General features: G+C 45.0%; 1 protein-coding gene across 4 annotated transcripts in view; it reads right to left on the reverse strand.

The window, feature by feature from the left end:
• Positions 1–837: 837 nt before the first annotated feature.
• The window catches only part of brsk2a (BR serine/threonine kinase 2a), a 174,334-nt gene continuing 162,867 nt past the window's right edge, over positions 838–12,304 (reverse strand). For 2 of the 4 annotated variants that reach the window (XM_034084350.2, XM_034084349.2), the window contains exons 14-19: positions 10,177–10,384; positions 9,700–9,748; positions 8,385–8,508; positions 7,174–7,354; positions 5,744–5,833; positions 1,142–1,709 (exon numbers count right to left, since the gene is read on the reverse strand). In XM_034084350.2, the coding sequence (XP_033940241.1) occupies positions 1,489–1,709; positions 5,744–5,833; positions 7,174–7,354; positions 8,385–8,508; positions 9,700–9,748; positions 10,177–10,384 (873 nt within the window). In that variant the 3' untranslated portion in view covers positions 1,142–1,488. Of the gene's footprint in view, positions 1,710–5,743; positions 5,834–7,173; positions 7,355–8,384; positions 8,509–9,699; positions 9,749–10,176; positions 10,385–12,304 lie in introns of all 4 variants that reach the window. The other 2 variants (XM_034084351.2, XM_034084348.2) reach the window with 2 other exon arrangements.

Genomic DNA, 12,304 nt, shown 5'->3' on the forward strand with positions numbered 1-12,304 from the left:
TTCATATAAATAGCCAAGTTATAATAAATTAGGAAATCAAACAGTGAGATGAACAAACATGAATAAATAAGGACAGAAATACAAAAAATATCCACAATTGCATTTATCACGTCATCATTTTTTTTGTTCCTCTACTCCTACTGCTGGTAAGTGAGACTGAGAGAGGTATGGATGGAAAACCAAAGACAGAGTGTTGCAGACAACACAAACAGGAATGTTTGGATCATTATTAGGTCAATCAAACAAAGACATAAATGATCATGTAACAAAAATACACAGAAGAATTTAAAAGAACATTAAGTGGCAGGGGCAGGTTTACCAACCTGACCCTATGGTATCTAAACATAGTGTCACAACTAGACATTTCATTTTGTATACATAAGAAATGATATCAGTCTGTACAACAGAATAGATCATTCATTTTAAATACCCAAATACCCACCCGCGTCCCTCCCCCCTACCCTATACTATCATATCTCCCACTCTTCCCATTTCTTCTCACACCCAACTCCTCTCTGAAATCACAATTCCAGTCCATTTGCAGCAATGTTACGAAGTCTAATAAAGTCAGTTTAAACCCAGTTCTTCACAAAGAAAGTACATTAAAAAGCAAACAAATACAATCCAGCAAGCATCCGCGTCGGCTTGTTTGGGAGTTCCACAAAACTCCTCCCCCTTCTCTCCTCCTCTGAATCAGTCTTCTTTTTGTTCGTGTTAGTAACATCCCAGAGTTTGAGTCTGTGCATACTGGACCTGTGCATGTACGCATGGTCATGTGTGTGTGTAGTGTCATTCCAACGATGAATGCTCCTTGAGTGGAAAGGGGGGTCCGGTCGTTGCGGGGGGGGGGGGGGGGGGCGTCACTCTTTCATGTGGATTAGCATGGATTAGTTGTGCACATGTGTGCATGTGTTTGTGTGTTCCTAAAATGGGGGAACACTATTTTCCCTACATCTACTGATGGCTGCCAAAGGTGGAGAAGGGGCGCAGAGGGGAGATGACGGAAGAAGTCTGCATGATGAAGGGTATGTTTCCATGGTAACCACCCCCCCATCTTTTTTTCAGCGCACCTCTAAAAGCAGTCCTCCGTCAACAATTGTCTGTCTCTCTCCTCTCTCTTGGCACGCTCTGGGGGGGGGGGGGGGTGGAGTTTGGCAGAGGTGAGGCGAAAACGGAGGAGGGAGACGGAGGAGGGGCTTAATATGTTTTCTGGATAATTCCTGGTATCCCTGGTATCAGAAACAAGTCAGGGTCATCACACAGGTTAGCAGCAAAAAACAAGAGATAAGATGGCTGGGGGGGGTGGATGATGATGGTGCACGCTGAGGGGTGATGAGAAGTGTGTGTGTTATGTAGGTGCAGTTCGTAAAATATTTCTCTTCATATATTTCTATCTATATAAAGTCATTTTATACAAAAACATATATGATTATGTACATCTAGCTATGTACAGATTTTCGGAGGAGGGGGTCTTAGCACAGGCTCGGTCTAAGACTCCTCCTGTGACCCCACAGTTGCCAGGGACAACTTGGCCCTGTCTCGGCCCGCGGAGGGGCTTTTGGTGTCATTACTTTCTGGCTCGTGCCTCCGGACGTGCATGGGCGAGGGACAGTGCTTGGTGGGCGTGCCAGAAGGGTAGGGCACCTGTCCGTTCTTCTCGTCTGAAAAAAGTTGGTTTATTACGTCAAAGAAGTTACTCAAGGGGCTGCCTAGGTACACAAATGGGGGGGGGGGGGGGGGAAGAGGACAAAAAAGGGGGAGAAGAGAGAGAACAAACACACCAATGAACAATGGGGTTCACAGGACAGAGACGTAGAGACAAGCAGAGGCGAGGACTGACAGACAGCGAGGAGCAAAACCATGCGTATGTAACAGCACAACGAGTGAAGACACGGAGACATTCAGTCTAAGGCTAGACGTTCAAACAAGGCGTTCTGTAGACTGGTAGATCACAACAAGCTGCTTTGAACTATGGGATGCAGAAAGCGTGGCGTGTCATCTGTCTGGTCAGCCAGAAGCCGGCATATGATGGGAGGAGGACAATGAGAAAGCTTCAAGACAACGTTTTCCTTGAGGGATATTAAAATCATCAGCGTCTAATCTCCTTTTCATAAAGCCGATTGTTTGCCATTTTGCAGACGCCAAAATAAAATGATGATGAATTGTATTTAAGTCATAAATATTCCTAACTTGGTACTTTGTGCTGGAAAAATGGGTTGTAGTTATGCTAAATAATACATGGTAATATCTTTGACACAGTCTGAGTCCCTGTGTGTGTGTGTGTGTGTGTGTGTGTGTGTGTGTGTGTGTGTGTGTGTGTGTGTGTGTGTGTGTGTGTGTGTGTGTGTGTGTGTGTGTGTGTGTGTGTGTGTGTGTGTGTGTGTGTGTGTGTGTGTGTGTGTGTGTGTGTGTGTGTGTGTGTGTGTGTGTGTGTGTGTGTGTGTGTGTGTGTGTTGTGTGTACGTCCGACAACTTGTATGCAAATGATCTTAAGTTAAACACACTCCCTCAGTCCACAGGGCCGTAATGGTCCCGCTGCAGGTAGGCAGAGTAGTGAGGACACCACAGATGAGAAATGGGGCAAATAAAAACGCAATGTTCTTTTTGCTAATGGTGCATGCACAGCACAACTGGGAACCATCAGCCACAAACAGAACTGTTTCTGAATAGTTGGCAGTAGATCCATTTGCACAAAAGAGTCCTGCGGGCCGACAAATGAACAGTGGCAGCATCAGGCAAAAGAAGCGGGGGTGCCACACGGACGAAAAACACACACACACACACACACACACACACACACACACACACACACACACACACACACACACACACACACACACACACACACACACACACACACACACACACACACACACACACACACACACACACACACACACACACACACACACACACACACACACACACACACACACACACACACACACACACACACACACACAGGACTGGAGAGTGTCTGTGAATCAGGACTACATAAACTGTAACTGTTAGACAGTGGAGTTTCTCTTGCTGACTCTTGCATATAGCCAGTGTGTGGATACCTGCAGCAGTGGTAGGACACTAGGCAAACTTCACCTGATCACCAGTGAATGTGTGTGTGTCTTTGTGCGTGAGTTGACATTGCCAGCTTAATTATCCTGCTGGAAAACATGTCCCTAACGTTCCCTCTTCCTTTCTCATGTGAAGAACTTCCACACTTAGTCACCTCACTCCACCCAAATCTGCACATTTTCAAAAATGGAATTGTATGAATCTTAATAAACTCGTTGTAGGGTGCTTGTTACAACCCAGACAGGATCCTCCTTTATTCAGATTGTTTTTAATTAAATATTATAATAACACTTATGACACATTTGTATGGCATTCTATGCTCAGACACTATAGCAGGACTTTTTCAATAGGACCTTTATCTCATCTTTATTTTATGTAAGACATTTTAAAAGTAAGGCAAACTGTACAACTAATTTATTTTATGACATAAATTAAACTATGACATCTTTTTTAACTTTTTCAGGGATTACGTTTTTCATCCCTTTTTAATGATAGAGAACATACTATATTGTAACTTTTGTATTCAATATTATAATGTCATTTTGAATTAGAATTCATTTATGATTCTTTTTTATAGAAAACTTTAATAAGACACTTTAGGTTTGTTGTGCATACTATGACTTTTTCATCGTACCATTATATTTGTTTCTGTTTTAGAACTTTTTTTCTATTCTATGACTTGTTTTATTACAATTGTAAGCCATATGATGTGTATAAGATTGTTCTATTATTATATGATATTATTATGTTAAACATTTATAATATATATACAGTATATATGTCTACACTCTGATTTGAGTTTTCAAAGACATACTGTATTGCAATAATAATTGTTCATGAAGTTGTTATGAATGTTGTGTGATATTATACTAAGGCACTATGCCACAACGTTTTATGGCCTTTCCTATGACGTTTCCATGGTGCACTTTATGAATGGTTCTCCTCTGTACCCTTTAATATGCTCCCTGCGTTTTCCCACACACCTTCCATTGTTCCGCCCCTCCCATTGTCTTCCTAAGCTTGGCTCCCAGGTATTCTGCTGTTAATGGGGATAAGGGGACATAATGACCGAGACTTGATGAAGCCCTTTGTTTGACAGACATCGGTATGCAAAGCTATTTCTATTCTTAATTACAGCCAGTGGGTTTTTCTCAAAGGCCCAGTCGTCAGGTAGCACCAACATGTGTTAGGAGGTCAAAGGAAAGAGAAGTAGAGGAAACAGCGAGTTCAACAAAGCTTTCAATGACTGCTAAGCACACATTAAAGATGCTTATTACAGAGTGAGATACTCTGATGGTACTTCACTCAGCTCTGACAGCAGGAACATAATACAATACTTTATTATGTATGTGTTTTTGTAATAACCATGATATCCTCTATTGATAAATGAGTATCATTATAATACTCAATACCCCTCTGCTGCTGAAACGACCCACAGCAGTCGTTTAAACCTAATCTGATGTAATTTACTCTAAAGCTACCCTTCCCACACCTCAGTGGGTTAATTAGCTCTATAATACATAAGATCCGAAATAAAAGATAAACCAACTGAGGCACAGCGATGATAGCAGACTGTTAAATATCACAACAGGTGGGACGGCTGCTGTTCATTTCTGAGTGCCAGTGAGAGAAATATTGCAGAACAGCCACTGGGAAAATATGCAGCTCGCACTTGTTATTCTCGTCAGGTTTAACCAAATATAATATTAAGCTGTAAGAAATATGGGACATGGAACTAGAGATGTGTTTCAAAGGATAAAGACACAAACATTCAGACGCAGAGAAAATGGTTCACAGGCAGTATAAAACAGGCTGATGGTGTTTCCCTAGGTTACCAGCAGGTGGAGCCGTTGTCAAGATGATGGCGAGACAAAAACCGAGCAGTGATTCACAAGGAAGGACAAGAGCAGATGGGGAGGAGTAGGATCTATATTTCTCTTTTCTTTTTGTCATCCAGACCAGCAAATAAGAAGCTACCGCACTAAAATAAGACACTTCTACATGTCCACGGCCTCAGCACCAACCCTAAGGCTAGAAGAAAGAGAGGAGGCTTTATAATGTCACCAAGTTCACAGGTGAGCGTCTGGAGGCTGGCCTTCAGAGGGTTTCTTTATGTGCTCAGGGCCTTTTGAAAGGTCCAAAAGAGGCTGGTGGTGGAGGGATAACACAGGGGTGATGGGGTCCTATTGTACAGGCATCCAGAGAGGGAGGGAGCAGGGAGCTTGTCAGGTGTGGTGTCACTGTGCGGTGCAGTGCATTGTGGGGAGTGCGTTGAGGTGCAGTGGTGTTGCCATGGTGACAAGCTCCGACGATCAGTCTTGGAAGTAGGAGTAACAGAATGCAAATCATCTTCCCCTACCTTCTACTCTAATCTTCCCTGCCAGGGCAACGAGACAAAGCTTGACCCGCAGCCTGAGAGCAGCTCCCACCCTTTCATGGCGGTGAGGCGCGGGCATGCAAACAAAAATAAGCTGTTTTTTCGAGTGGCAGAGTGCGGCTCGGAGTGCGGCTCGGAGTGGATTTCAAGCACAGGGGAAGCGGAGGGCAGGATTTAGCTTCAGCGGTGAGAGTGGTTCATCTCGGTGTGGGATGGGCGGATGAGGCGGTGGGAGTGAGGGTGGAGAGGCTTTGGATAATATTGTTTCTTTTGAAAAGAGAAGTTCCTACTCACCAGACAGCTGTTGGACCCCTGGCTGGTCATGCGTGCTTAACAACTGGCTCTGAATCGTCTCCACTACTCGCTTAAAGCGCCGGCTGGGACCTAAACAGAGGCACAGAACAGCAGATATTTATTGCAACGGTAGCAGTCTAGGAAGACAGAGGAGCATGTAGATGGATTAATTAAAAGGGGAGTAAGTAAGAGTGTACATGGTGTGGAAAATGAGCTGGAGAAAAAAAGCCTGAGATGATAGATGGAGGCCAGAGAGGAGTGCTAGTGTAAGCACGTGCTCGCTTCCTGTTGTGTACATTCAGGGACATGGAAGAACAGCAGGCTCCAAAGTGCCACTATTACACCCAATGTATCTGAAATGTGGGGGTGTATATGTGTGTGACACAGAGAGAAAGGAGCTGAGAGAATGCGTGTGTTTCTGCAACACTAAGCATGCATGCATGATTGCCTCGTATGTAATCTTGCATAGCCAGACCTCATCTCGTTACGCTCAGGGAGGTTTTTGGAGGGAAAATCTTATCAAGCATTCAGGATTGCGAGAACTTTGAAAATCCTTAGGCAGCCATTCTATTTTGCAGAGAGTTTAAACACACATGGAAGCGGCACTTGTGGTATTTGTTGGCTGGATAGATATAGATGTATTTGTATTTGGTTCAAGTGTGACGGCACCCCACTCAACATGCAAGGGAGGGAAGCTTTTGGGCACTTTTCAAAAGTGAAGTGTGAGCTTGTGAATGTGAGAAGATGGAAGACTTATATAATACTTGATGTAACTCTGTGAACTACTGACAGAGTTTGAACTGGACACATTCTGTATGGACTGGCCACATTTAATTAGAAGGAATCCAATCCATACAGACTGTTGAGATCAATACACCTGTAACGTGCAATGTATACCCTTTTTTTGTCAATTCTACTGTGCAATAACCATGATCATTTGTACGTGCAAAACATCATCTTTATAATACCTTAAACCGTAGTCTTTTTTTACTTAGCTATTTAAATGCTGCTACTAATTCTTTATGAGTACTTATTTGTCTTTATTTTGTATGACCTATGTGTGCTTTTACTCTAAAATGAACATGTTAGCTACTTTATTATTGCTTGCCTTTTATCTGCTCTATCACTATTGCTGTAACTCTGTACATGTCCCGCTCTGGGACAAATAAAGGAATTCTGACTATCCCCTACATTTAAACCAAATGTTTTACTGAAGTATAAAAACAAAGCAGAGTGCCTTGAACCCCTATTTCTCTTTTTTATTTATACAGAAATACTGTTAATATCTCATTCTGAGGGAAAAGGAGTTCAACTTATCAAAGTAAAGTACGCCTTTAGCATTTGATTCGTGACCTAGTGGGTGCATTTGACTGAATGCATGCAGGCTAAGTGGGTGTAGAAGATGAGGGTCGTGCTGGCGGGGTTCTGACCTGAGAGCAGGGTGAAGGTGACGGAGTAAATGCCGTTCTCCTTAGTGGCAGCTGTGCTCTCCGTGTAGGTGATATCCACCTGGAATTTGACTGGCTTCTGGAAGACTGTAGGGCCGGCTGTGGACTTGTACTCTGCCCGGAAACTTGTCTGAGAGATGACGCTGTGGCTCAGGCTGGGGATCTGGGAGAAGTGGACACATAGGCAGAGATAGGAATAAGAAAAACAGCAAATAATAGAATTATTAACAAGGAGCATTATGGTTATAGTTTGTACCACATGTAAGTGACAAGGTGAGTAAACCCTCATTAAAATACCCTGCACATACTCTGCGGAGATGAATGCCTCGGGGAGAAGCCATGCATGCCAGGGAGACTTAAGCTAATGTAATCTTGAGTCATCCAACACTCTCCCTCCTAACATGAATTTGTATGCCCAATGAACAGGTGAGCTCGGAAATAGTCACTTTCACCATAGTGCTGGAGAGGGTTTGACATTCCATTAATGTGAGTGTGCCGAGAGGTATAATCCCACTGATTCAGGTGCCACTCTCCTGTCTGTAGCACCAGCTAGCACAACCCAGAGGGACATAGCTCCAGGGAAGGGGAAACACGTTTGACATTGACCTGTACTGGCATAGTTTGGGTTTACTTTGTTACATTTAACTGGGGTGAGGATGGTTTTGTGTTCAATGATGCACTGCCGAGCTTTTGTTGATAAAGATTCTGCGGCGCTGGCGGACAAAACCCTGATGTTGTCTATATGCCTGCATGTTCTTCTACATCCACATTATAAACCCATCACGCATACACATATACAATCTACTCCATTTCTCGCACTACACATCTAAATATACAGACACATGCTCAATACACAGTATCAAGGGCAACGCATCTATATGCTAATGATCAATGCTCTCTGTTGATTTTCTATTGACCTAAAGTGAGTCTTCAGTCAGAGAGAAAATAGAAGCACTGAACACTAGCCGTTTACTGAATTGCAACATAAATCAGAAGCATGTTAGCAAACAAAGAGAGAGCCAGCCTCGTAGCGTAGCCAATCACAGCTGCTGTTGGAAAAGGCAACGTCCTGCATCAGACAGCAGATGTACAGGTAATACGCATAGATGTACAGAGACACATCAGAGCACCGGTAGTGAAGTGTTTATCGGGGTAAAAGGTAGCAGGGGAAATGTGAGGAATCAAGCAAGTACCGAGAGAAAGGCTTGAACGATGTCTGCCTTGATGGAGCTGAGAGGCTTGTCTCTGATGACGATGAAAATCTGCTCCTCTTTTTCCAGGTTGATGAAGTTACCAAACCATGACTTTTTGGCAAGTCTGTGGGCAGAAGACAAGAACACAATGTTAGTATATTCCTGTTGGAGAGGGGTTGTCCTCATTACAACCTTTTTAATTCCATTGTAAAACCCAGCACCCACCTATCCTCCTGAAAAATGGAGAGCTGGTGAAAAGTTGTCTCTCTGCAGCTCTGGGGAACTGCAGAGAGACAACGGACGATGCCCCGAGGGAAATGAGCTAAAGCTGCATGGGACCTGACATTCCCCCTTCTGTGCAACTGTGTGTGTGTACATGCATGTAGGTCTGTGTGTGTGTGGTGTGTGTGTGTGTGTGTGTGTGTGTGTGTGTGTGTGTGTGTGTGTGTGTGTGTGTGTGTGTGTGTGTGTGTGTGTGTGTGTGTGTGTGTGTGTGTGTGTGTGTGTGTGTGTGTGTTGTGTGTGTGTGTGTGTGTGTGTGTGTGTGTGTGTGTGTGTGTGTGTGTGGTGTGTGTGTGGTGTGTGTGTTGTGTGTGTGTGTGTGTGGTGTGTGTGTGTGTGTGTGTGTGTGTGTGTGTGTGTGTGTGTGTGTGTGTGTGTGTGTGTGTGTGTGTGTGTGGGTGTGTGTGTGTGTGTCGCGGTCGCTGCCTTCACTACTGGCCTCAGCCCAGGTGTATATGCACCCGCTAATAAGCCATATGGACTCCTGTTCTGTGCACATTAACATTCCATGAGTTTCTGGAAAAGGTTGATTGATTTACAAAACTGGAAATTGCAAAGAGAAACTCCCTATTGAAATATAAATTATTCCATAATGTTACAAGCAACATTAAGGGGCTTTTTGTAATACTTTATACACGTGACTGTATTAATGTGATGAAGCCTAAACTAGCCAAGGAAGTTCTTTTACAGCCAACACTCCAACTCCGACAGCCAGGATGTTCTTCCCAGCCAGGTGGAAATGGCCAAGCCAGCGAACCAAACGGGCATATCTAGGCCAACCTTCAGTTATCAGGCCCCTGGGAGCTCAGCAACATCACACAGCTACCCCCCCCCTCTCTCTATAACCAACCCAATACCTGCTGCCACGGTGCTGCCTCCCCAACCCAGACCACACCTGAGGTCATTACCGTGGACTCAGCAGGCACAACTCAAACCTTCACAGATGTATTACTTTCCAAAACATCATGCTATCAAGAGCCAATGAGTGAGGGGCTGACAGGTTCTGCATCGTGACGAACAAGTATCTACTCACTCTGGGGAAGACTCTGGCGTGAGGCTGGACATCTCCTCTTGTGTGGGAACTGTGGACGCAGAGATAAAGTGAGAAAAGGTTGAAGTCTCAGAAAAAGATAGATTTCATTTGTGGGAACGGGAAGATTTTAGGATTAAATAGGAACAAGGAACAAACTGTTTTGTCTGCTGCCGTCTGGGATCAGGTCTAAACCCACCAGTCAGAATCTAATGTGTCATTGCATTTACTTGTATATAGACTCTTCCTGCACTATTTCTATTTTATTTGTATTTACTTGCACATCTCCAAACATTCTCTTGCACTATTTCATCTGTTTTATTTGTTCTATGTCCTATATATGCACTGTTGGAGGAGCCAGTGACCTAAGTTTTGCATTGCCATATCTACACTGTAACTAATGTGCTAATGACAATAAAGCCTTGAAACTTGAAGATAATTAAGTGTTTAAGGTTTAAACATCTTAAAGGATGTCAGTACCTTGTAGTTTCCTGCGGTGGAAGCGTGGCGAGCCCAGGAAGCTGTTCTTGATGGAGTTGAGGCGCGTCCTCCAAGGCATGCCTCCGATGGACGGGCTGGGGGGCGGCGTCGGATTGGGGGTCCCGGCTGGGCTGTCCTTGGGAGTGTGCACCGGGGTGCCCTTTGGGGTGGGGAGGGGGCTACCTCGAGGGGAGGGATGAGGGGTAACCTGTATGAGGGGGATAGATTTGGGATGGTCAGTGAAGGAAGAAGACGCGGGCGCTACGGGGTGGAAGTGGTGCAACCGGATGGGGGACATCGGCACCGCGGGGACGAAGGGCACCGAGAGCTGGGGGCTGGCAGCGAAATGGGAGCGCCTCACCTGGGGGCTGTTTTGGATGGGAGTACTGGAGATGGAGGAGGGGGCAAAGGGGAAGGACGGGGAGGATGGAGTAGTAGGGGTGGGAGGGACAGAGGCAGAGGGGAGCTGCAATGGAAGCTGGAGGGAAGTGGGTGGCTTGGATTTGGCTGGAGATGCTGGCTCTGTGGACTGTGCGGGGAGCGGGATGGAGCGGGTGGCTTGGAGGGGCTTGGGGACAGTTTTAGGCTTGGAGGGGAGTGTTTGCGTCCTGTTGAGTTCTGCCCGCGGGGGCTCACTGTTTGGCGCTAGTGAGTTAGGCGTGGGGGCACGGGGGACTGCACGATTGGGGGCAGACTCAGGGGATTGGCAGGGGCTCGAGTTAGGGGACTGCAAAATGTCTGGGTCTGAGGCGGTACACAGAACTTTCTGACAGGCTGGAGTTGGAGGACACAGTGTGAAGACACGCAGCACGACACAGCCGAGAGCCAGAGCAGGTGGAGGAGGAGGAGAAAACAAAGCAACACACACAGACACACACGCAGGCACGAACAACAACACATCCAGAAGAAAAGCAGAGGCAGGAGGGATGTGTGCGTACACGGGAGAGGAGGAGGCATTGATAAAAAAAGAAAAAAAGAGGAAGACAGAAAAGACAAGAAACATGCAGTTAGTCCATTCAGTGACTCATGGCAAGTGGGAACACAGCAAGCAATGCACACAATTTAAAGAAACAACAAACAAAAGACAACATGATGGACTTCACTTGATAAAACATACAGGGCTCTGATGGCAGAGAAAAGCATGCGTGAGAGAGACAGATGTGTGAGAGACATGGGACCAGCTGTGAGGACACTTTAGACTGTTTCAATAACAGGAGGAACACCATCATGATATCTTTGCTGTAATATTTAGACGTTTATTGTTCTGTTTAATTTGTAATGGTGGAATTGCAGGCACAATGGTACCCTGATAAACTATTTGCGCCTCCCCTTCTTCCACACACAAATGTGAGAAAGTAACTCCACATAGAGGTTCTGGCTGAGCGCACCATCCGGGCTTTGGGTAGGTCTGAGAAATCAATTTCCCTTTCAGATCAGCCTGAAGGAACCTGTGTGGCGCGAGGAGCTCGTTTTAGGATCCTGGCTAATCTTGAGCCTTCTCGGGTTAGTCAGCTGGAAAAGTTTACCACAAGCTCCCCAGCTCAGCGCAAGAAAAGTGGGATTTTCTGAAGCATTCCAGGAGCTGGATTTCCATAGAGCTCAGGCCAGGGAAAACAGAGAGAGGGGTAATACGCAGAAAGGATGGAAAAAATAAGCTTTGGGGCCGGGGGAGAAAGTATGCTGAGCTGTCACATCCTCCGTTTCAGTATATTTTAACTTTCAGATAAGAGGGAGATCCAAATACACAGATACAGTGATGACTCATGTAATGTATGAAGAAACACCAGATGAGAAGAACTTAAGTCTTCAAAACTGAACTTTGGATGAAAATAATAAACAGTGCATTCCAACATCAGAAACACATACATCAGCTTCTCAATCTCGACTGTCGTGGTGTGAGTTGTTGAGTGTTGGAGATGTCTGCCTTCTCGATAAAGGTCTCGTGCTCAGAGTGCAATATGTAAACATTAATGTTGTTCTTGTGGATGAGCTTTGACACTAACTAGCTCTTATGCATGGCTAGATGCATGCTTCCTTCTGAAGGTGATATGGTGGGCGATTGTAGGAAGAAAAATAGTTCCCATTTCTATTCCTGTTGATTTTTTCCAATGTATTTTTGATGCACCTT

Source organism: Pseudochaenichthys georgianus, chromosome 6 (assembly GCF_902827115.2).
Source record: "Pseudochaenichthys georgianus chromosome 6, fPseGeo1.2, whole genome shotgun sequence".
NCBI classification, from domain to species: domain Eukaryota; kingdom Metazoa; phylum Chordata; class Actinopteri; order Perciformes; family Channichthyidae; genus Pseudochaenichthys; species Pseudochaenichthys georgianus.